At 42.7% G+C, this 26,327-nt stretch overlaps 1 protein-coding gene across 2 annotated transcripts in view; it reads left to right on the forward strand.

The window, feature by feature from the left end:
• The window catches only part of LOC122553857 (cytosolic phospholipase A2 zeta-like), a 115,759-nt gene that overhangs the window by 73,548 nt on the left and 15,884 nt on the right, over positions 1-26,327 (forward strand). For both annotated transcript variants that reach the window (XM_043698296.1, XM_043698297.1), the window contains 4 exons: positions 9,138-9,252; positions 10,438-10,575; positions 11,516-11,623; positions 19,637-19,819. In XM_043698296.1, coding sequence (XP_043554231.1) covers positions 9,138-9,252; positions 10,438-10,575; positions 11,516-11,623; positions 19,637-19,819 — 544 coding nt within the window. The remainder of the gene's footprint in view (positions 1-9,137; positions 9,253-10,437; positions 10,576-11,515; positions 11,624-19,636; positions 19,820-26,327) is intronic.

A 26,327-nucleotide genomic window follows, 5' to 3' on the forward strand; every position in this document is an offset into this window, starting at 1 on the left:
TTGACTATCCCTAATCAGTCCTTGCCTTTCCAAATACATGTACATCCTGGCAGCATCTGTAAGGAGAGAAAAGAGCTGACGTTTCACGTCTAACTGACCCTTTGACTCGAAACGTCAGCTCTTTTCTCTCCTTACAGATGCTGCCAGACCTGCTGAGATTTTTCCAGCATTTTCTCTTTTGGCTTCAGATTCCAGTATCCACAGTAATTTGCTTTTATACATGTATATCCTGTCCCTCAGGATTCCCTCCAACAACTTGCCCACCACCGAGGTCAGGCTCACCAGTCTATAATTCCCTGGCTTGTCTTTACTGCCCTTTTTTTTGTAAATATATTTATTAGCAATTTTTTTTAACTTTACAAACATAATATTATTTTTAAAAAATCACAAATATCAGTATAATAAAAAGAAAAAAAACACAAATTACAATACAACTACTATCTACAACTATTAACCTACTCTATAATACAAAGCAAACCCTAACACTGTGCAAAGCAACACCAAAAAAACCACAAAATACAGAACAGCTATGCTCGACGCAAGGCTCCCAAAAAAGCAACGGGAGCATTGTATACATACCCATATTAACTCAGGAGACCCCCTTCAGGGCTCAGGGCTTGACAAATCTAATCATCCTGGTTAAACAAACGGCCTAGTTAAGATAACTGATAAATCTATATCCAAATAACTCAAGTAGGGCTGCCATGTGTTATAAAAATTGTCTGTTGTGTGGTGCACCATGTTTGTGAAAAAGTCCAAGGGAATGTGGTCCATAATTAATTTCTGCTATCCCAGCAAGCCCGGCGGGTTCTCAGACACCCAATTCATCAGAATATTTTTCCGTGCACAGTATGCAAGAATATTAAATAGTTTCTTCCCATTCCCGTCAAAAATGGTAATTTCGGTAGACCTAAGAAGAGAGAGATCAGGTCTACTTTGACTGTAGTCCTCAATACCCTCCCTATCTCTCCCGTCACTGCGCTTCAATAAACACGGAGCCTGTGGCACATCCAGAAGCAATGGGTAAGAGTACCTACACTTATTTTACATTTGGTGCACACTGAAGATGCCCCTTTTTTAAACTTCGCCAGACGGTCTGGGGCCAGATGAGCCCTGTGCAGAATTTTTAACTGCGTTGCGCATGTCCTGTTACAGATTGAGCATTGTCCCATATGTTCTCCCATGTTTCAGAAGAAATCTCCACTCCCAGCTCTTGCTCCCAGACCTCACGTAACCGGTTAATAGCTTGCCAGGCCCTGCCACCCAGCAGGCGATAGAGGGCACTAACCGAAAGGGTGCTTGTGGAACATAGGAACAACCTCTCTGTATTGGGCTTATAGGGCTTAGTGAGAAGCGTAGTCGTCTTCTGAATGAAATCCCTAACCTGAAAAAAACGAAAAAGATCTCTGCTGGGCAACCCGTATTTGCGGCTCAGTTGCTCAAAAGACATCATAACCTCTCCCTCAAACAAGTCTCCCAAACTAGAAACTTCTCTCGCTGCCCATAGTTTGAACCCTGAGTCCATCATCCCTGGTTGGAACCCTGGTATGCCAACTATAGGTGTAAGTGGTGAAGTCTTGGATAAACAACCCTCACTCAGACGCATCGCCCTCCATGCCTTGACCGTATTAATGACAATGGGGTTCCGGCAGTGGTCCATAACTGTCCTCATCTTATCCATGAACAATAGGTTAATAAGAGGGCACTTTGCCTGGGAGGCCTCAATATTCAGCCATATTGAGTTTGGATTGTTACCTACCCAATCGCAGACAAAGGACATCAGGAAACTCAATTGATACCTCCTGATGTCTGGGAAATCAACTCCTCCTCCTCCTCCTTGAGGCAACTGCAATTTAGTAAGTTTGATGAGGGGCTGCCCACGATGCCAGACAAAGGAACCAAACCACCCCATAAGCTTCCGCAGCGTTGACCTGGGAAACATTATAGGGAGCATACGCATGGGATAAAGCAAACGAGGAAGAACATTCATCTTAACGAGAGATATTCGGCCCAGCCATGAAATTGGAAGAGCCTCCCATCTCTGGAGATCTTGCCTAATATTGTCGAGCAAGTGAGCAAAGTTAGTTCAAGATAACAGATCAAACTTGGGGGTAATAAAAATGCCTAGATACCGGAACACTGCCCGTGACCACTTAAAAGGGAACTTAGAGCCACCTTCAACTTCTGGCACATCCTTAAGGTTCTCCAAAGGCATAGCCTCCGATTTTGCAAAGTTAATCTTATATCCTGAAATAGCCCCAAATGAATTGATACAGTGTATCAAATGGGGTACGGAGGTGATCAGAAGGACATCATCTGCGTACAGTGTAATCTTGTGTGCCCTCGATCCCACGTCCGGAGCAGTTATGTGGACGTTCTGACTAATGGCCTCTGCTGGCGGCTCTATCACCAATATGAACAACAATGGTGAGAGGGGCAGCCTTGCCGACTACTCCTAGCAATCGTAAAATTCCCAGACTTCACTCAATTGGTGATGACCGCGGCCAGAGGGTGGCGATATAAAACCTCCACCCACCCAGCAAAGACTCCACCCAACCCAAACTGTTCTAAGACATAAAAAAGATACAGCCATTCCACCCAGTCAAATGGGTCAAATCGCCAACCTCTGAATCGATCGTTGCTGACAAACTTGGACAAACTTGGACCACATTCAACAACCTTCTAATATTATTAGAGGACCTACGGCCCCTTATAAAGCCTGTCTGGTCCTCTTTAATAATATGGGGCAACACCCTTTCCAATCTCAGCGCCAGGATCTTGGACAGAATCTTGAAGTCTGAATTTAATTTAATAGAGAGATGGGCCTGTATGAGGAACAATCCTCAGGAACCTTCCCCTTCTTAAGAATTAAGGAAATATTAGCTTCTCTCAAAGATGGCGGTAGGCGTTCATGCATATAGGAGTGATTGTACATCTCCAACATTGGCCCTGACAGAATCCCTATAAACACCTTATAAAACTCACCCGGAAAATAAACTTGGCCAGGCCCTTTCCCATTCTGAAGTTGCCTAGCTGCCTCCTGTATTTCCTGAACTGTCAAGGGGACATTAAGGAGAGAGGCCTGTTCCAAGGTTACGCCTGGGAGGTCCAGGTTCTTAAAAAAAGTCTCCATTTTAGCACTCCTGTCTTCGCAACCTTCAGACCGATACAATTCAGAGTAAAAGCTCCGAAAGCCTCATTAATCTTTTTAGCATCGCATGCAAGGACCCCAGCGCTGTCTCTGATTGCAGTAATGGATTGGGGAGCATGCCTTTTCCTAGTCAGGTAAATACTTCCCTGGCCTATCCTCATATTCGAACAGCTTCTGTCTAGCAAAAGCAAGTTCTTTCTTTGCGTTTTGTGTCAGTATTGAATTCAAGGCAGCCCGAAGGGCCGTGATCTGCTATAGCTTAGTCACCGAAGGCTGCGCAAAATGTGCTGCCTCCGCAGCTTTCAACCGCGTCTCAAGTAGACACTGCTGTTCCTCCTTCTGTCATTTCTGGCTAGCCGAAGAGGAAATAGCTAATCCCCTAGCAAAGGCCTTAGCAGTCTCCCATAGCATGGACTGACTACTAGCTGTGTCTGAGTTGATAGTCAAGAATTCCTGAAACCCCTTCAAAAAGTATTCCACAAATTTGGAATCCTTAAGGAGAAAAGGGTCCAAACGCCAGTGCCGCAAACCTAACCCTTCACTCTTGGCCTTGACCTCCAAATATACTGCTGTGTGATCAGAGATAGCTATATTCCCAATTTTACAACTCCTAATCAAATTCAGAAGGGCCAAGGGAGGCAGAAAGAGGTCAATCCTCGTGTCACATTTATGTGGGTTTGAAAAAAAGGTGAAGTCCATACCGGTAGGGTGAAGACCTCTCCAAATATCCACCAGCACCAACTCCTCACATAAGTCAACCACCTGCTTGGCCTGCGAATAAATAGTTGGGACCCACAAGGCATCCTGTCCATTGTTGGACCCAAAAGACAATTAAAATCCCCCCCGCTATAATAATGTGTCGTGTTCCAAAAGCACTCAACTTAGAGAAAGCACTAATCAAAAATTTGAGGGGATGTGCCGGAGGACGGTAGATGTTTAAAATGCCATATTCCTCCCCATGTATCATGCTCTAATTTTGTGAACGGAAGATTTTTCTGGATAAGTACCGCCACTCCCCTACTTTTAGTAGTAAAGGATGAAAAGAATACCCGGTCATAACCCCCCTGTTGTAATTTCAGGTGTTCCCCATCATCAAGATGGGTTTCCTACAACAAAGCAACATCAACCCTTTCCCTCTTAAGGCTAGAAAGCACTTTTTTTCCTTTTAATAGGCGAATGACTTCCCTTAATGTTCCAGGTGCTCCATTTAATAAGATACTTAGCCATAATCCCTTTCAGACACCCTTGAACCCCTTGGAGGGAGAACTGTGCTTACAAAGCGCTGAGCATAAGTAAATAAAGACTCATAGAATCGAAAAACTATATATACAAAAACTATTCTAACTATAAACAACTATTACTACCAAAAAACTACAAAGAAAACCAACTATAGAACCTTGAATGGAAGACTCTACCCCTGCCTATAGGGGGCACTCACCCCACCCATCCCCTCCTTCACAGCTCCTTCAAACCTGGACTGTGCCCCAGCCTTAGGCCAGAAAAAAAAACAAGGAGATGATCCTTAAATCAACAGAAAAAAAAGACAAAATCAGGATGAGCACTCCACCCATCCCTGGCTTCATGACACCCCTACTTGTGACTAAAAGAGATGCAGAACAAACAAACAAAAAGGAGAGAGACAACAAAGAACCTCCACAAAATTTCCCATCAGAACATTATTTATTAAAAAAGGAACAACTTATTCCAAAGTCTTTTCACCCCCTTTCCAAAAAGAAAATTATTAGGGAGAAAGAAAGGAATAAAAAAAGGAAGGGAAAACATGGGGAAAAATAGAAAATAGAACAAACATTAACCATATTCTTCAGGCTAATCCGTCTATTTTAAAGTGTCCACAAAGATTTTAGCCTTATCCGCCAAGTCAAATGTATAAACTGAGTCCTCGTGGCTGAAACAAAGCACTGCAGGGTATCTCATGGAGTACTGGTTGCCCAGGTCCAACCTATCACATGCAGGCTGCAGAAGCATGAGCAGGAGATCCAGGGCCTCGGGGAGAGGCTGGAGGAGGTGGAGGGTCGAACTAAGGCCTCGGAAGCTGCGATGGAGTCCTCATCCAGTGGGATCCAGCCTCTTTTTAACTTCATCGAAGGACTTCCTCTTTCGGATTACAGCTGCTGAAAAATCCTGGAAAAACGTGATTTTTGACCCCTTGTACAGCAGCGCCTGCGGACCTTTTCCCAGGGACCTGGAAGCTTCTATGACTTTTTGCTTGTCCTTATATGAGTGGAGGTGCACTAGGACCGGGCAGGGACGCTGCACCGGTCCTGACCTGTGCACTGTAACCCGATATGCCCTTTCAATCTGAAGCCTGCTGGACTCGATGTGAAGGCCCAAAAAATTCGGCAGCCAGTTTTCGGAGAAGCTTCTCACCTTAAGGGAGCCCGACAATTTGGAGATTTATTCTCCAACCTCGATTTTCGAGGTCGGTGATATGGTTTCGCAAGGCCCGCACCTCTCGCTCCAGCACCTGGATCCGACTGGTTGAGGACTCCATCGCAGCTTCCGAGGCCTTAGTTCGACCCTCCACCTCCTCCAGCCTCTCCCCGAGGCCCTGGATCTCCTGCTCATGCTTCTGCAGCCTGGATGTGATAGGTTGGACCTGGGCACGAATCTCCCCATTGATCTCCTCAATCTCAGCCGCAACTTTCAAGGTAAGTCTCTCCATTGCCACAGCCAATTCCTGTGAATCTGTCAGTTCCCCGGGCGGTTCAGGAGAGGCTGCTGCTGCTGCAGACTCTGGCATGGTAGTGCTGCAGGAGAGTGTCCTCCCTGCTGCTGTTTGCTTGCTCCTTTTCCCTTTGGCATCCTTCCCACTCCCAAATATTAACAAATATGTGTTCTGTAAGGTTTTAAACTAATATTTCCACCACATAAGTTGGCCAAGGATGGCAAAAAAACACTGGTATGCCTTGGTTGTTAGGCAGAGCTGTCCACAGCAGTTCTACCGAATCGCTGCCATCTTGCCGAGTCCCCTTTTCCTGCCCTTCTTAAACAGTGGCACCAAGTTTGCCAACCTCCAGTCTTCCAGCACCTCACCTGTGACTATCAATGATACAAATATCTCAGCAAGAGGCCCAGCAATCACTTCTCTAGCTTCCCACAGAGTTCTCGGGTACACCTGATCAGGTCCTGGGGATTTATCCACCTTTAACCGTTTCAAGACATCCAGCACTTCCTCCTCTGTAATCTGGACATTTTGCAAGATGTCACCATCTATTTCCCTACAGTCTATATCTTCCATATCCTTTTCCACAGTAAACACTGATGCAAAATATCCTTTACTGAAATTAAACATCAAATGAGAGTCACTTGACTGTCATACCAGACACCAGGATGCAGCTGATATGAGGCCTGTCTTACTGTGCTTATGTAAGCACAACCAATAAATGTTAGTACACGGGTATTTTTTGGGAAATATTAGTTTGTAGCAGGCATTTCTGAATGAATTGGAATTTCTTGCAGTTCATTTGCTGGTGGATTACACATCACACTTGCCATCTTGAGGACTGGATTAATTAATGTGATATAAACAAGGGGCACCAATCCCAGTTAATAATTTATTATTCATGGATTGTGAGCGTCACTGGCTAGGCTAGGATGTAGTAGGCATCCCTAATTCCCCAGATGGCAATTAAGAGTCAACTGCATTGCAATGGGTCTGGAGTCATGTGTAGGCCAGACCAGGTAAAGGACATTCGTGAGTTGGATAGATTTTTCTGACAAAATTGACAGTGGTCTGTTGGTCATTATTAGAACCGTAATTCCAGATTTTTATTGAATTCAAATTTCAGAATCTGTCTCGGTGGATTGTAACCCAGGTCAAGCATTACCTGCGTCTCTAGATTAATAGTCTAGCAATAATATCACGAGGCCATCACCACCCCATATTCATTATTAGTAGCTGGAGATTCTGATGATTTGTGCTTTTCATTTGGATACAAGATCACACCAAGAATGGTCTTTCTCATATCATCCCAGTGCAGCTTGTATACTAATGCAAAACATATACCCAAGTCATTCAGAGCCTCTAGCCAATAGAGGTGAATTTGTAACAGAAAAGACAAAACAATCTCAACATCCTAGAAGTGGGATCAGCCTTATCGTAGGGGAGAAAGTGAGATCTGCAGACGCTGGAGATCAAAGCTGAAACTTTATTGCTGGAACAGCACAGCAGGTCAGGCAGCATCTAGGGAACAGAAGATTCGACGTTTCGGGCACATGCCCTTCTTCTTCCTGAAGAAGGGCATGTGCCCGAAACGTCGAATCTTCTGTTCCCTAGATGCTGCCTGACCTGCTGTGCTGTTCCAGCAATAAAGTTTCAGCTCAGCCTTATCGTAGTCATATACCTCGTTTAGATAAAGGCTAAGGGAAAAAAAGTTAGTGATGAGTAAGCCTGTTTCATACAATTAGTCTTTGAAATCATCTGGATATCATGGATTTCTATCAGTTGTTCTCCTCCATTGATTCTTCCAGTGCACTGAAGGGTATGGAAACCTAGCAATACATGGGGAGCTTGAACTGCAGACTGTCACCTTGTCCAAGCTAAAAAGTTGACTAAATCTTTGCTTTTGTCTGGCCTTAACTATGTTCACCTGATCAGTAATGAAGTTAGCAATTCAGTCATTTTACTTTAAACTTCAGCATAAAAAGCAATTTACAAAGAGAGGATTGCAACCAGATGGGACACCATTAAAAAAATTGTTTTTTGTTGAACCAAAGGAAAAATGACATGACCTTGGACTGTTCTAATCAAGCTGTAGCTAGTGCTATCTTACATAACAATGCTGTGCTTAATCACAAGTAAACTTCAGTGTGTGCTATTCTTAGCAAATGACATTGCATTTATCTATGATCTACATACATGAATAGCTATTAAAATAGACACCTTGTCATAAATATCCAAATTTCCTTATTTCGCTAACTAATTGGCCTTTCGGTCCATTGTATCAGACAGGTGTCAGGGATTGCCACGCCTGTAACAGGAAGATCAGGTTGTTGCAACAGCAGTGGCTGCAGCAATTGTGCTTTACAGTCCCAGGTTGTTCTCTCAGACTTTCCTCCACCGCCTTCATCTTTCTCCCAAGGCCAGATGGAAGAAGACATAATTTATGCTCCATTGTCTTCAAATGTTGTTTGAAAAGAACCCTCAATTGGATGCTCTCCTTTCCTAGTTTACTGCACTTCAATAATTTTGAAATGGTTGATTTTTGCTCTTGTCCATTTTTCCTGCAATTGGCGCTGTCCCAAGTGAACAAGCTACAGTAATAGCGACAAAATTGACACAAAGAAAATTCTTTTTAATTGGGGATCATTGTAGCTAAACCTCCAACAGTCGAGTCAATGTAGGAACTCATGGCAATTAGTTTGGTGTATCACACAGTTCTTGAGAGATTCTCAATAAAGCCCTGTACTCCTGCACAAAAGGAGAATGCTTTTTGGAGATGCTCACCCCTTTACCAGTGTTAACGTGTGCGGCTTCAGCACTGAATGCATTCCAATGTGAGACACTTGGCTTGCATATGTGCAGTCAATCAGGCCACCCAGTGTTGATCTATTCTGCCTGCATCAAAGCAGTTTTTACTGTTCCTGCATTCGGAGGATTATGGTAGTTGAATTTTAATTAGTCTAATCAACTTAGAGGTCATGACAATCATTTAGGTGTATCACATTCCACATCGGAAAGTGCCAGCAGAACTCCACAAAAACATGCATCACACACAACTTGTATATTTATAGTAGATGATTAACCTCAGGCTCTTGCATGAACAACAGTGTCAATCAAATTGTTGCTATGCGAGCACTCTCCTTTGAGTACAAATATGCCCAAAAGATAATTTGCACTGTCAACAGAAATTTTGTTGCCTTTTAACCAAACAAGGCTCTAGTGTTTTAAATAGTGTGTGTATATGTGTGTAAAATACTTTGTTGAAAAGCAGTAAAATACTTAAAGTAATATCTCTGTATTTAGGAGAATAAAACCAAGCTGTCAGACCAGCAGAGAGCTGTAAGGAGGGGACAGAACCCGTTTCCTATCTATGCCAGTCTTAATGTGAGGTCAAACCTCAGCGCTCGAGATTTTGGAGGTACAGATCTTGATGGGGTGTGTTGTGTTGTTACCAAGCCTTTGCAGGGAGGGGTCATCAAAAATTTGCTAATCTATTCCTGTCTCTGGCTGGTTTTTCCCAGGGGTGGACCGGGACTGGTACTGGCAAGCACTTACACTCAACTCAGCAGGTTGAGTTGGATAATGGGTGAACTAATTTCAGTCTGTCACAGAGATTGCAATTTTCCCAGTGATACATGGGTACTATTTGTGGCAGTGCCTTGGGAACTTGGAGGAGATGTCAGTATAGTGGAAGGTCAGAGCTGTTGAAAGTTCAAGGCTTCCTAACCTTTAATGACAGAAAATGACAAATTTATGTCACTGATAGTGCTGAGGATGCAGCAATGGCAGACTGATCGTGCATCTCTTCTGCCCCGCAGTATCCTCCTGCTGCAGCACTCTTAATGCAGGTTCAGTGAAGGCAATGTCTCATGCAAAATCAATCTCTCACCAACTCATGTCCCTAATTTGGTAGTAAACCTCAAAATGTGTTGTTAATTGTCAGGAAGTTTGAACAGGGAGGCTTGCTACTGCTGATAACTGCATCTGGACATAGAAATGGCCCAGACAACTGAAAATTATCTCCATTCAGAAATGTCTGCTCTGTCACTCAACAGATGCTCTCAAATAGAGAGCAGGTCAGTTTGGAGTTTGTAAACTGGGTGGGATTTTTCATTTGGAGAGACTACCTGTTATTTTGGTAGGGGAATTCAGTTCTTACCTCAATACCTGTCCTTTTGTGGGAGCTGGCAACTGTTGCATTGCACACTTCAAACTTTTTTATGTGGGTGAATTATGCCTCAATTCACCTGCCTATCCCACCATACCATCAGAAGGGTATCCTGACAGCATTTTAAAAATATGGAGAAAATGCCAGTACCATTTCTTCAATCGACATCATAAGTGACTGGTTCATACACTTGTTGCTGTAACTCTGCAATTAACATCTAGAAGAAGGTGAGGTGGAAATTGTGCTATTCCTAAATGTTCATGCACATGTCTAGTCCTGCTGAGAAAGTGGCCATTGCCATTTCACAAGTTAAGTATCTTGGGGCTGCAGACTGTGTGAAAATTGTCTTTTATTTTCATATGGATGCAATTGTGTGTACTGAGTCTACTGTGGAGACCACAGCCAACAAGAAGCAAAATCTTCTGTCTTTTGCAGAGTGGTTTGAGTGCACTCCTTATGAAGCTGGACTTCCAAAATATGGAGCTTACATCCCCATTCAGCATTTTGGAAGCAAATTCTTCATGGGATACCTGATAAAGAAATGTCCAGAAATGAGAATCAGCTTCTTGGAAGGTACAGTTAACAATCAAATAAGAAATCTAAAAGTCTCATTGCATAGAAATTTAGAAGTTAAACTTGGAGTCACGGCTTCTGTGAAGAAGTATGTATTATAGTTTGTTAAGAAAGAACAGTCTTTCTTATTAACAGTCTTATTAAAAGTCTTTCTTTTAATAGCCTGTGGTGTCAAATACCATTTTCTTTCTTCTGTTAATTCCAAAGATTCCTCCTCTTAACATATTTTTAAATTCCCAATGGGTTTAGTCATCGTCCTTTCTTGTAAAAATAAAATAACTAAAGTCTGGCATTCTCTAATATCCATTATTGTGCATCTATCTTTGACAGACCCAAACTTACCACAGAATATTGGTTTGATATGGGGAAGTGATATGTAATATAGTTTTGTATTTTTGTAATGTTGATTAGATTCGTGAATGCATTGGATTAGTTATCTTAGGCAAGATTAGGGGGTCATAAAATTGGAATTGACACCCCAAAATGGGCTAGGGTTTGGGCTTTGTGGAGCAATACGTTTCATGTTCTCTTTCCTGAACCATATCCAGTGCCCAGACTGAGAATGTGAAGTTTGTTCTGACATACAGGCAATCTCTTCCAATAAGAATATTTACTTGACTAATTTCCTGAAGGGTTCAGTATACTTTGTACTTTGAACCCGAGAAGATTGGAATAGATAGACCATGGGTGGGAGGGCTTCTGCTTTTGTACCTCTGTGGAGGTGACTCAGCATCCTGGGAAGGAGGAGTGGGTGTGATTCTAGGGTGAAGAACGTGATTGTGCACTACTGGCAGGAATTTGGTATAGCCTTGGGGTGCCCCCTCAGTGTGGGTGGGGATCCCTTTACTCTCCGGTGGGGGTAAAGGATCTAAGAAGTTAGAATAAGAAATACTCTGAAAATGACTGTTGTCCTCATCCTCCTCCTCCTCCTCCTCTGCAGGCCAGTGGGGTAGTGCTTTTGCAGCCAACCTGGAGGAGATCCTGAGGGAGATGATAGGCACCTCCAACATGTGGATGCAGAACTTACAGAATGCTATCAAGATAACAGGTATTAATCTATCTTTTTTTTGTTTTAGAACGGCTAGTAATTTCCATTCTCGCCCTGCTATTTGTGCAAAGCCACTGACCAAGATCTAGGACATCTTTCTTTGAGAGCTACAGGGAGGCTTATAAATCATGAAACTTATGATTGAATGGGAAACCTTTGTCTTTTTCTCCTTGACACTTGGGTAGTGCCGTGGAAATCAAGCCCTACTATTCCCGGAATTGAGATGAATGTTAAGATTAAACGAAACTACTACAAATCCCTATTTGCCTCATTGACTGCTACCCAGGATAAAAGCAAATTATACCAGATTCTTTAAGTAGTAATTAAAGATTAACTTTTTTTTTGTAACATACTTAACTTGAACAAGAATAGGATTTCTAATATAAAAATCACAGAACACCAGGTTATAGTCCAACACGTTTAATTGGAAGCACACTAGCTTTCGGAGCGATGCTCCTTCAGGTGATAGTCATCTGATGAAGGAGCAGTGCTCTGAAAGCTAGTGTGCTTCCAATTAAACCTGTTGGACTATAACCTGGTGTTGTGATTTTTAACTTTGTACACCCCAGTCCAACACCGGCATCTCCAAATCAGGATTTCTAATATTTAACTTTACCCCCAAATTCCCAGACAGACTGAAAAGAAAAAGGCATAAAACATAATTTTTTTTGAGGAGAAAAGTCAGGAGAACACAGCTGTTTCGCATCAGTCCAAAATACAATCCTTTTAATTCATCAGAGATGCTTTGGTGTTATTTGCATCGCCATAATCCGCCTGTTGTTCACTAGTTTCGTGTTTGGACCCAGGTTTTTCTTTTCTCAGTAAGCTTCAGATTCTTCCTTTCAGCAACTCTGAATATAGTTTTTCTCTGCTTTTCCAATATAGTTAGAGAGGCACTTTCTTTAAGAACAAAGGGAGGAGAGAGAGAGAGATGCCGAAATTATAACTTGCTGGGGCCTGTGTTGTCTTCTGTTAAACTGTGTTAAACTGCAGCTTGGCTAATCAGAAGCTTATTGTAATGCTGAGCTCTCCTGAACTCATAACAAATAGTTGCATTTGAAAAACAATTCAAAAGACTGCCTGAGCAGAGTTCCTCTGAACATAAACAGGTGCTGCTGCTTTGTCTGAACACAGTATTCCCAAAATTAACATTGTTGCATAGGCATCAGTTAGCTCCACTTGTTTTTCCAAAGCTGCAAATTCCTGTTATTTCCTCCTCTTTTAAAGCAGTGTCCATTTTTTTTTCTCATTTTCAGTCTATATTCCAAAAAATAAAAAGTTGTTGTCTCTTACGTTCATCCTGATGAGTCTCTTCCAGAAGCCCTACAGCATCTCAGGGTGCCAATCTTCAGCTAATTCAATTCACTCCACATGATATCAAAAAATGACTGGAGACATTGGATACTGCAAAGGCTATAGGCCCTGACAACATTCCAAATAGTGGTGAAGAAATGTACTCCTGAGCTTAACAGGATAATCCAACCCAGTCAATTATCGTCCCATTCGTCTACCTGCAAACATTAGTAAAGTGATGGAAGGTGTAAATAGCTGTACTATCAAGCAGCGCCTGCTTACCAACACCCAGTACATATTCCTCCAGGACCACTCAACTTCTGACTTCATTACAATGTTGGTTCAAGCATGAACAAAAGAGCTTAATTACAGAGTTGAGGTGAGTATGAATCCCCTTGACATCAAGGTCGCATTTAACCAAGGAGCCCTAACAAAACTGGATATCAATGGATATCAAAGGCAAACTTTCCACTGGTTGGATTCATACCTGGCACATAGGAAGGTGATTGTGGTTGTTCAAGATTAGTCATCTCTGCTCCAGGACACCCCTGCAGGAGCTCCTTGTAGAGTATATAAAACAGTACAGGCCCTACGGCCTTCAATGTTGTACCAACCTTTTATCTTTACACTCAGAGCAAACTAAGCTACACACCATTCGTTTTACTGTCATCCATGTGCCTATCCAAGTGTCACTTAAATGTTACTAACATATCTGACTCTACTACCACCATCGGCCGTACATTCCATGCACCTAACACCCTCTGTGTAAAGAACTGACCTCTGACAACTTCCCTAAACCTTACTCCAATCACCTTAAAATTATGCCCCTTCGTGATAGCCATTTCTGCCTTGGGAAAACGTCTCTGGCTATCCACCCTATCTATGCTTCTCATCACCATCTTGTACACCTTGATCAAGTGTACATTCTCATTCCTCCTTTGCTGCAATGAGAAAAGACCAAGCTCCCTCAACCTTTCTTTATACGACGTGGCCTCCAGTCCAGGCAGCATCCTGGTAAATCGCCTCTGCACCCTCTCTAAAGCTTCCAAATCCTTCATAAATGAGGCAACCAGAACTGTACACAATACTCCAACTGTCATCTAACCAGGGCTGTATAGAGCTGCAGCATAAACGTACAGCTCTTAAACTCAATCCCCCTGCTGATGAAAGCTAACACATCTTACATCTTAACAACCCTATCAACTTGGGTGGAAACTTTAAGGGATCGATGGATGTTGACCCCAAGATCCCTCTGTTCCTCCACACTGCCAAGAAACCTGCCTTTAATCCTGTAATCTGCATCCAAAATGAATCACTTCACTCTTCTTTGTGTAGAACTCAATCTGCCACTTCTCAGCCGAGTTCTGCATCTTGTCAATATCCCCTTGCAACATACAACAGCCCTCCACACTATTCACAACTCCACCAACCTTCGTGTCATTAACAAATATACTAATGCATCCTTCTACTTCCTCATCTAAGTAATTTATAAAAATCACAAAGAGCAGAGGTCCCAGTGTCCCTATGAAACACCACTGGTCATGGTGAATATTTTCCATTTACCACCACCCTCTGTCTTCCATGGGCCAGCCAATTCTGTATCCAAACTGACAGATTTCCCTGTAACCATGCCTCCTTACTTTGTCAATAAGCCTACCATGGGGAACCTGCCTAGCTAAAATCCCTATACACCACATCCACTGCTCTACCTTCATCAGTATTTTGTCACATCCTCAAAGAATTCAATAAGGCTTGTGAGACATTATTTTCCCCTCACAAAGCCATGCTGACTGTCTCAAATCAAACTGTGCTTTTCCAAATAATCATAAATCCTGTTTCACAGAATCCTCTCCAACAATTTGCTCACCATTGATGTAAGACTGGTCTGTAATTCTCAGGGTTATCCCTGTTGCCTTTCTTGAATAAGGAAATAACATTTGCCACCATCCAATCATCTGGTACTACTTCAGTGGACAGTGAGGATGCAAAGATCATCGCCAAAGGCTCAGCCCTTGTTTCCCATAGTAACCTTGGGTATATCCTATCGAGATCAAGAAACCTATCTATTTCCATGTTTTTCAAAATTTTCAGCACATCCACCTCCTTAACATCAACCTGTTTGAGCAAATCAGTCCATTTCATGCTGTCCTCACAAACGACAAGGTCGCTCTCACTACTGAATACTGAAGCAAAGTATTCATTAAGGATCTCCCCTACATCCTCCGACTCCAGGCACAATTCCCTCCACTATCCCTGATAGGCCCTATCCTCACTCTAGCCATCCTCTTGTTCCTCACGTAAGTGTAGAACACCTTAAGGTTTTCCTTAATCCTACCCGCCAAGGCGTTTTCATGCCTCCTTCTAGCTCTTCAATTCTTCAGTTCCTCCCTGGCCACCTTGTAACCCTCTAGAGCCCTGTCTGATCCTTGCTTCCTCAACCTTAAGTAAGCTTCCTTCTTCCTGTTGACTAAATGTTCTACATCTCATCATCCAAGGTTCCTTTACCCGACCATCCCTTCCTTGCTTCAGTGGGACAAACTTATCCAACACTTGCAGCAAATGCTCCCTAAACAACCTCTGCACTTCTGCTGTGCAATACTCTGAGAATATCCCTTCCCAATTTATGCTACACGGTTCCTGCCTAATAGCATTGTAATTCCCCTTTCTCCAATTAAATACTTTCCTATACCATCTAATCCTCTCCCTCTCCATGACTATAGTAAAGGTAAGGGAGTTGTGAACACTATCACCAAAATGCACTCCCATCGAGAGATCTGACACTCCCAGTAAAGTGACTGCTCCCTTTCTGTAGGTGCAACATTATCCCTGATTAGCAATGCTACTCTCTCACCTCTTTTCCCCCACTCTCTATTCCTTTTGAAACATCTAAACCCTGGAACATCCAACAATTATTCCAGCCCCTGTGATATCCAAGTCTCCGTAATGGCCACAACATTGTAGCTCTACGTACTGATCCATGCTCTAAGCTGATCACCCTTATTCCTGACACTTGCGTTAAAATAAACACACTTCATCCCATTACACTGACTGCAACTTTGCCCTATCAATTGTCTATCCTTCCTCACAGACTCTCTGCATGCTGTAAATGCCTGTTTACCAGTTACCCCATCCTTTGATCCATCGCTCCAATTCCCATCACCTTACCAAACTAGTTTAAACCCTTCCGAAGAGCTCTAACAAACCTTCCACCCAGGATATTGGTGCCTCTTCAGTTCAGGTGCAACCCGTATCCTCCTTCCAACCATCTTCAGTTGCTTTGATCTTTCCTCTAATGTAAATTCAGAAGAGGGGTTGTTTGCTGATGAGTAGCATTCACATCTCCTCAGACACTGAAGCAGTCCATGTTCAAATGTAGCAAGACATGTTGTGCAAGTTTAGGCTGACAAGTGGCAGGTAACATTCGCAGCACACAGATACGAAGCAACAAACACTTTCAAAAATCAAGAATCTAACTAGTGCCCCTTTACATTCATTGGTATTGCCATTATTAAATCCCCCATGATCAACGTTCTGGGACCAGAAACCGAATGGGGCTACCTATATAAATACTGTGGCTACAAGCACAGATCAGAGGCTAGGAAACACATATCTCACTACCTCATTCCCCACAGCCTGTCCACCATCTGTATGGCACAAGTCAGGAGTGTGATTGAATATTCCCCACTTGTCTGAATGAATGCAGCTCCAAGAACACTCAAGAAACTTGAGATCAACCAGGACAAGCAACCTGTTTGATTGGCAACACATCCACAAACATTCAGGCTGTTCACCATCGACACTCAGAAACAGCAGTGCGTGCTATCTACAAGATGCACTGCCAAAATTCACAAAAGATCCTTTAGACCACTCCTTTCAAACGTATGACAACCACTGTTTAGAAGGAAAAGGGCACCAGTCGCAAAGGAACACCACCACCTTCTCAAGGGCAGCTGAGAAAAGCAATATGCAATAGTTTGACCAGGGACCCATATAACCCATGAGTGAATTGTAAAGATTCATCCCCAGCTGACTTCAGCTCCCTTAAATTTAATAAGCTCAGACTTCAGCATTTACGGTGAACAGCTGGTTGAGACATTCACACTTGGCAGGATCACCTAAGGCACCATCAGGTCCTGTTCACATAAAGTCATAGAAATCTGTAGCACTTCCATGGGCCATTTGGCCCTGCGAGGTTTCAGTGGTCAAAAACTATTTACTCTAATCCAATTTCCAGCACTTGGCCCATAGTCTTGAATTCCTTGGCATTGCAAGTGCACATCTAAATACTACTTATAGTATGAGGGTTTCTGTCTTTCCCACCCTAACAGGCAATGAGTTTCAGATTCCTACCACCAGGTGAAAAAGCTTTTCCTCACATTTACTCTAAACCTTCTGCCTCTTGTCTTCAATCTTTGTCCCCGGTCATTGATCCCTCCATCAAGGGGAAAGGTTTCTTCCTGTCTATCTTATCTATGTCCCTCAATTTTTTATATCTCACTCATATTCCCTCTCTGTCTCCTCTGTCTAAGGAAAACAAACCCAGTCTATTCAGTCTCTTTTCGCAACTAAAACTCTCCAGCACAGGCAGCATCCTGGTAAATCTCCTTTGCCCTTTCCAGTGCTGTCACATTCTTCCTAAAATGTGGATTCCAGAACTGCACACAACATTCTTGCTGTGGTCTAAACAATACTTTATTCATTACCTCCCCGCTCAAAAATCTCTGCCTCAGCTAATAAAGGCAGGTATCTTGTACACCTTCATAACCACTTTATCTACCTCTCCCCCACTATCTTCAAGGACTGGTGGCCGTGTTCACCAAGGTCCTTCGGATTCCCAGGACTTTCCATTCATCATGTAATCCCTCACCTTGATTTTCCTGGTAAGTAGATCACTGCACACTCATGTAGATTGAATTCCTCAGCTAATTCTCCTCAGCTAAAACTGCTCATTATTCCAGGAGTTTTCTAGAATGCAAATAGGGCTTATCTGACACATTGCAACGTCTTCTATTCTGCCCCCTCTGCCCTCACCTCCAACAAATAGATAATTAGTTGAAGAGGAGAAATTTGGAGGGCAGTGGGAGAATTGCTGCTGCAGGAACATGCCAGGCTGAATGGCCTGTGCACTGTACCCAATTCAGGAGTCTAAACATTCTGTGATAAGTGCAGGAACGTTTAAAATTCCTTCATTATTCAGTTACCTGTTCTCCAGAGCATTAACCTAGGCCAGTTACAATATCCACTACACCAAAGCCCTAGATCTGAAGCCAGTTTTTTCTCTCCCATCATGGTCATGTCCTTTGTAGCGTCCTTGTCCATCTGCTATCCCCTCAACTTTATTTCCGCTAAACTGCTAACCAGTGAACTCGCCTACTAGCTCCGTCTTCCTTAGTGAATGTTACCAGGTCATTGTTCCCCCCTCCCGCCCCCAACTTCAGATCTGCTGTCATTACATACTGTCTCAAAAAAATCCATCTTTGATTCCAGTATCGTTGCAAAGTATCTTTGTCTCTAGAATCCTTGAACATGTCACCTCACAAATGCATGCTCATCTTTTCTCCACTCTGTGACTGTAACAAGGATAAATTTCCTCCTTCCTCGTCTCAATCTGTTAGCAATCTTTGACATAGTTGACCACACCATTGTTCTCCAAGGTGTCCCTACCATTATCCAGCTAATCCATTCTTATCTAAACATTGAATTTCACATCCAATGACTTTTTCTGCTGCTATTGCATTAGCTCTGTTCACAGAAGTATCCCTGGTTTCTTCTTAATTTCTTTTTTCCAAGTTCAAACCTTCATATTCTTTTTGATCCTGAGTTGATGGTCCAACACCAAGATTACATCCATCCATCTCTGTAACATCCTTTGTCTCTATACCTGCCTCAGCTCCTCTGTTTCTCAGCCTATCGTCATGCCTTTGAGAATAGTAAAGTTTAGAAATAACAACCTATACAGCACAGTTCCCACTTTATAAACTTCAGTTCAGCCAGAACTCTGCTGCATATATTTTTATTGGTTCACCTATTTCTGCTGTCTTCACTGAATTGGTTCCCGGTCCAGTAAAACTTCATTTTTAAAATTCTTCATCCTTGTCTTCAAATCCCTTCATAGCCTGGCCCATTCCTATTGGTCTAATATATTCCAGGCGGACAACTCTCCCAAGATCTGTGCATTATTCCAGCTTGAACCTCTTGATCAGCTTTGATTTTCATTATTCTGCTAATTGATAGCTGTGACTTCAACTGACTGGGCTCTCACATCTGGAATTCCCTCCCTAAAAGACACTCCCTGAGACCTACCTCTTTGACCAAACTTTTGGTGTGACTACTTGTCCTTTTATGTCCTGATCTGTCTGTGTTAAATTTTGTTTGTGAAGTGCTTTAGGACATTTCATTGCATTAATGTAAGTGCAAGTTGTTATTGTCTTACCAGATAGCACAGTTATAACCATGCCTGTTTATAAATGCAGATCTCGTTATGGCTAGGAATGAACAGTGAAAATATATTGAGGCTCATAAATAATAAAACACTGCTTGTATGGTCTTTAAACATCACCCTTTGGTTCAAGGTGCCTAACAAGCTTTTACTTGTTTTGTACAAAGTATTAATTCTGTTGTCTTGCATATTATGGTTGTATCCGTTCAAGTGTTTGATATCACTAAGCTTCACACCCTCTCCTGATCTGAAAGTGATATGTAAACATGTTTTTGATACAGATAATCCTCAAACAAGAATAAATCAACCTGCAACGCGGACAATCATTCCATCAGGCCTGTTAGACACTATGGTAAAGAATTTATTTGTGTCACGCCTGACTGGGTCAGAGATCTGCAACTTCCTAAATGGCCTCTTTCTGCATCAGCTGTATGAGCAGAACCACTACTTCATGCGTGGACGAAGTATGTTTTCCGTCTGTAATGCCGAAATGTTGTGGTAATGCTGCAGTATTGACATATGCTAACTGGGTGATGCCACTAATTATTCAAATCACATTTACCATGGCATGACCCATAACAAAACTATGCTGTCTATCCCTGATTAATCTGTCGCTTCTATGCTCTGATTGGAACAATTAGTCCAGCACCAAGGTCAGACTCACTAGCTTATAATTATTTGGTCTACCCTTCCCACATTTTTTTTGAATAACGGTACAACATTTATTCCCTATTTACTTCCTGACTTCCTTTAACAACCTTGGACATAATTCAAACCGAAAGAACCGGGGATGCTGTAGATCAGAAGCAGAAACAGCAATTGCTGACAAAGCTCAGTAAGTCTAGCCGCATTTGTGAAGAGAAATCGGAGATAATGTTTCCGGTCTGGTGATCCTTCCTTAGAACTTCCTGAGATGCTGCCAGATTTCATAGAGATGTATAGTACAGAAACCGAACTTTCTGACCAACTCATCAATGCCGACTAGATTGGGTTGGGATATCTAGTCCCACCTGCCAGCACCTGGCCCATATCCCTCCAAACCCTTCCTATTCATATACCCATCCAAATGCCTTTTAAATACTGCAATTGTACCAGCCTCTGCCACTTTCTCTGGCAGCTCATTCCATACATGTATCACCCTCTTGTGGGCGGCACGGTGGCCCAGTGGTTAGCACTGCTGCCTCACAGCGCCTGTAGACCCGGGTTCAATTCCCGACTCAGGCGACTGACTGTGTGGAGTTTGCACGTTCTCCCCGTGTCTGCGTGGGTTTCCTCCGGGTGCTCCGGTTTCCTCCCACAGTCCAAAGATGTGCGGGTCAGGTGAATTGGCCATGCTAAATTGCCCGTAGTGTTAGGTTTAAGGGGTAAATGTAGGGGTATGGGTGGGTTGCGCTTCGGCGGGTCGGTGTGGACTTGTTGGGCCGAAGGGCCTGTTTCCACACTGTAAGTAATCTAATCTAATCTAATCTAAAAGGTTGCCCCATAGGTCCCTTTTATATCTTTCCCCCTCACCCTAAACTTATGCCTTCTATTTACCCTATCCTTGTCCCTCATAACCTTCTAAACCTCTAAGGTCATCCCTCAATCTCCGACACTCTAGGGAAACCAGCCCAGCCTATTCAGCCTCTCTCTATAAGCTCAAACCCTCCAATCCTGGCAACATTCTTGTAAATCTTGTCTGAACCCTTTCAAGTTTCACAACGTCCTTCCTATCTGAGGAAGACCAGAATTGCGCACACTATTCTTTAGCAAAGTGGCTTAACCAATGTCCTGTATAGCTGCAATGTGATCTCTGAACTCTCACACTCGATGCTCTGACCAATAAAAGAAAGCATACTAAACATCACCTTTATTATCCTATCGATCTGAGACTCTACTTTCAAGAAACTATAAACCTGCACTCTAAGGTCTCTTCATTCAGCAACACTCCCCAAGACCTTACCATTAAGTGTATTAGTCCTGCTCTGATTTGCTGTTCCAAAATGTAGCACCTAGCATTATCTAAATTTAAACTCCATCTGCCACCTCGGCCCATTGGCCCATCTAATCAAGATCCTGTTGTAATCTGAAGTAACCTCTTTCGTTGTCCATTACATGTTCAATTTTGGTGTTATCTGCAAACTTACTAATACCTCCTATGTTCATCCAAATCATTTATATAAATGATGAAAAGTAGTGCACCCACCACTGATCCTTGTGGCACTCCACTGGTCACAGGCCTCCAGTCTGAAAAGCAACCCTCCAACACCACCCTGTGTCTTCTACCTTCAAGCCAGTTCTGTATCCAAATGGCTAGTTCTCCCTATATTCCATGTGATCTAACCTTGCTAACCAGTCTACCATGAGGAACGGTGTCAAACGCCTTGCTGAAGTCCATATAGATCACATCCACTGCTCTGTCCTCATCAATCCTCTTTGTTACGTCTTCAAAATACTCAATCAAGTTAGTGAGACATGATTTCCCATGCACACAGCCATGCTGACTATTCCTAATCTGTCCTTGCCTATCCAAATAGATGGAAATCTTGTCTCTCAGGATTCCTTCCAACAACCCAAAGATGTGCAGATCAGGTGAATTGGCCGTGCTAAATTGCCCGTAGTGTTAGGTAAGGGGTAAATGTAGGGGTATGGGTGGGTTGCGCTTCGGCGGGTCGGTGTGGACTTGTTGGACCGAAAGGGCCTGTTTCCACACTGTAATGTAATGTAATGTAATCTAATCTAACTTGCCCATCTCCAATGTCCATAGTTCCCTGACTTTTCCTTACCATCTTTCTTAAATAGTAGCATCACGTTAGCTAATTTCCAGTCTTCTGGCACCTCACCTATGATTATTGATGATCTAAGTATCTCAGCAAGGGGCCCAGCAATCACTTCCCTAGCATCCCAAAGGGTTCTAGGATGCACCTGGTCAGATCCTGGGGTTTCCCGATGAAGAGCTTACGTTTGAAACATCGACTGTCCTGCTCCTCGGATGCTGCCTGACCAGCTGTGCTTTTCCAGCACCACATTTTTGACTCTAATCTCCAGCTCCAGCTCCTCATTTTCTCTTGAGGGTTGTATTCACCATTATGCATTTTAAGGCATACAGCCCCACCACATCTGTAATATATGGACCATCTATTTCCCCATGTTCTGTATCTTCCATGTCTTTCTTCATAGTAAAAAATGATGCAAAATAGTCATTTAGCATGTAGATTGCCTTACTGATCTTTGAGAGGTCTTATTCTCTCGCCTTTTGTCCTTAATGTATTTATAAAATCCCTTTGGATTCTCCTTAATCCTATTTGCCAAAGCTATCTCATGTCCCCTTTTTACCCTCCTGATTTCCCTCTTAAGCATACTCCTACTGCCTTTATACTCTAAGGATTTACTCAATCTCTCCTGTCTATACCTGACATTTGCTTCCTTCTTTTTCTTCACCAAAATCTCAATTTCTCTTGTCATCCAGCATTCTCTACACCGACCAGCCTTGTCTTTCACCCCTAACGGAAACATATTGTCTCTGGACTCTCATTTTTGAAGGCTTCCCATTTTCCATCTGACTCTTTACCTGTGAACATCTGCCCCCGATCAACTTTTAGATTCTGTCTACCCTTTTCCATCACTATTGTAAAACTAATAGAATTAAGTTCGCAGGCCCCAATGTGCTCTCCCACTGACACCTCAGTCACCTGCCCAGCCTTATTTCCCCAGGAGTATGTCAAGTTTTGCACCTTCTCTAGTAGGTACATCCACGTACTGAATCAGAAAATTTTCTAATATACACTTAAACTCCTCTCCATCTAAACCCTTGATACTACTATGGCAGTGTTCGAGGAGAAAGTGAGGTCTGCAGATGCTGGAGATCAAAGTTGAAACTTTATTGCTGGAACAGCACAGCAGGTCAGGCAGCATCCAGGGAACAGGAGATTCGACGTTTCGGGCACAGGCCCTTCTTCAGGAATGAGCAGAGAGTGTTCAGCAGGAGAAGATAAAAGGTAGGGAGGAGGGACTTGGAGGAGGGGAGTTGGAAATGTCTTCTTCTTGACCTCTCCGCCTCCACCCTACTCCGACCTATCACCCTCACCTTGACCTCTTTCCACCTATCACATTTCCAACGCCCCTCCTCCAAGTCCCTCCTCCCTACCTTTTATCTTCTCCTGCTGAACACTCTCTGCTCATTCCTGAAGAAGGGCCTGTGCCCGAAACGTCGAATCTCCTGTTCCCTGGATGCTGCCTGACCTGCTGTGCTGTTCCAGCAATAAAGTTTCAACTTTGATATCCAAATGAATCCAACAAGAACTGGACCAAGCATATGTGGTACTCATAATCTTCTTCATCCTAAGTATACGCATGATTTTACTACAACTGCTAAGTATTTCATCAGTAATATTTTCAGCAACATAACACAAAACATCGCAGATAAGAAAAACTGCAGCATATTAACATGCCAAATTTCCCCTAAAGTAAATGCATTAAAATTCCATCAAATTTGACAATATTGTTATGTATTTGGCTTTAAGGGGTTAACACGTAGGGGGTTCCATACAACAGCCAAGCAGGGTGAGATCAATAGTTGTGATGTTGAGAAGATATGCTCTTCTTCATTAGGGTAAATAAAACCACAGAAAGTAGACAAAATCAAACACAAAATATTGCTGAGGAAAGGAGTGAACAAAGACAGAAATGGGAACTATTTAAATGTAAATCTATGATTCGCTCCAGTAATAATATCTAACAATATTCAATATCTAGGATCATACCAAAAGAGTACTTTGAAGTATTAAAGGGATTTTCTGCTATCTAGTGATCTCTGAGGCATGAAGTTTCCCTTTCTTGATATGTGCAAGATCAAGACAAACACTAGGCATACAGTAACAGTGATATCACCGCAGGGAGTTGGCAGCCAATTACACTGAAGTATTCTCAAACAGCAAATCAGAAAGTAAAATGCAGTAAAATCTTCTACTCAATTAAAATTTCCACAGAGTAAATACAAATCATCAGTGATACACATGGGATTAAAGTAGCTGAAATATCATAACTTTTTTTTAAATTTGAAAAAAACATTATTGCCATAATAATGGCAAAAAAGCATCCCAGTGATATAACATTAGATTTCTATGAGTAACTATTGAGTTATTAAAATTAAATTGCATTTATATAGTAACTGTTATGGCCACAGAAAGATCCAAAATGCTTTACAGCCAATAAAGTACTTTGGAAGTACAGTCAGTGTTGACACATAGCAGGCAATTTACATGTAGCAAGCTCCCACAAAAAGAAATGCTGTACTAATTATTGAAAAAATATTGACTATGACACCTGGAACAACTTTCTCATCAGTGGTGAGGTTCTGGAACCCACGAGTTCAAAGGGTAATACAGGCAAAAACCATAATCACATTAAAACATGCGGTGGAACAGTCAATGGGTTTAGGAATCAAAATTTGGAGAGTGGGATTAGTGTGACGAGGTATTCATCGACTGGTATGGACATAATGTGCCAGACGACTACCTTCTGTGCATGAAATCTTACTGTGTTTTCTATGTATCTATAACTCTTATTAAAAATAGTGCCATTGGCTCTTCTATGTCTACATTAGAGGACAGACAGGCCTTCACTTAGTAGGCTCTCGTCAAAAAGATAGCAGCTCAAGTCCCTCCTCCCTACCTTTTATCTTCTCCTGCTGAACACTCTCTGCGCATTCCTGAAGAAGGGCCTGTGCCCGAAACGTCGAATCTCCTGTTCCCTGGATGCTGCCTGACCTGCTGTGCTGTTCCAGCAATAAAGTTTCAACTACTATGGCAGTCGCAGTCTATGTTTGGAAAGTTAAAATCCCCTACCATAACCACCCTATTATTCTTATAGATAACTGAAATTACAAATTTGTTTCTCGATTTCTTGCTGACTATTAGGGGGTCTATAATATAATCCCAAAAAAGGTGATCATCTCTTTCTTATTTCTCAGTTCCACTCAAGCAACTTCCCTGGATGTATTTCTGGGAATATCCTCCCTCAATACAGCTATAATGCTATCCCTTATCAAAAACGCCACTCCCCCTCCTCTCTTGCCAACCTTCCTAATCTCCCTGGAACATTAAGCTGCCAGTCCTTCCCATTCCTGAGCCACGTTTCTGGAATTGCTATGATATCCCAGTCCCATGTCCCTAACCATGCCCTGAGTTCGTCTGCCTTCCCTGTTAGGCCTCTTATATTGACATAAGTGCAGTTTCAGTCCTAACTCCTTCTCTGCCTTGTTCCTGCCTGCCCCGACTGTTTGACTTCCCCTTTTTACCAAGTGTACCAGTCTCAGACTGATCTCTTTCCTCACTGTCTCCCTGGGTCCCCCCCATCCCAACCTTACTAGTTTAAATCCTCTTGAGCAACTCTAGCAAATCTCCCTGCCAGGATATTAGTCCCCTTCCAAGGTGCAGTCCATCCTTCCTGTACAGGTCACTTCTATCCCAGAAAAGATTCCAATTATCCAAAAATGTGAATCCTTCTCACCTGCACCAGCTCCTCAGCCACACATTCATCTGCTCTAACCACCTATTCCTATCCTCACTAGCTCATAGCACTGGGAGTAATTCAGATATTACTACTCTCAAGGACTTCCTTTTTAAATTCCTGCCTAACTTCCTATATTCTCCCTTCAGAATTTCGTCCTTTTCCCTTCCTATGTCAATTGTTCCAATGTGTACAACGGCCTTCTGCTGGTCCCATAACCCTTTGAGATTATTCTGCACTCTCTCCCAGATATCCTTGATCCTGGCAGCAGGAAAGCAACACACCACTCTGATTTCTCACTGTCGGCCACAGAAGCTTCTGTCTGTGTCTCTGATTAGAGAGTCCACTGTCACAATCGATCACTTGAACCTGATGTACCCCTCATTATATTACAGCCAACTCAGTACCAGAAACTTGGCTATTCGTGCTACATTCCCCTAAGAGTGTGTTACATTTTCCAAAACACAATACTTGCTTGAGACA

The sequence above is a fragment of the Chiloscyllium plagiosum genome, chromosome 10, assembly GCF_004010195.1.
Source record: "Chiloscyllium plagiosum isolate BGI_BamShark_2017 chromosome 10, ASM401019v2, whole genome shotgun sequence".
NCBI classification, from domain to species: Eukaryota; Metazoa; Chordata; class Chondrichthyes; order Orectolobiformes; family Hemiscylliidae; genus Chiloscyllium; species Chiloscyllium plagiosum.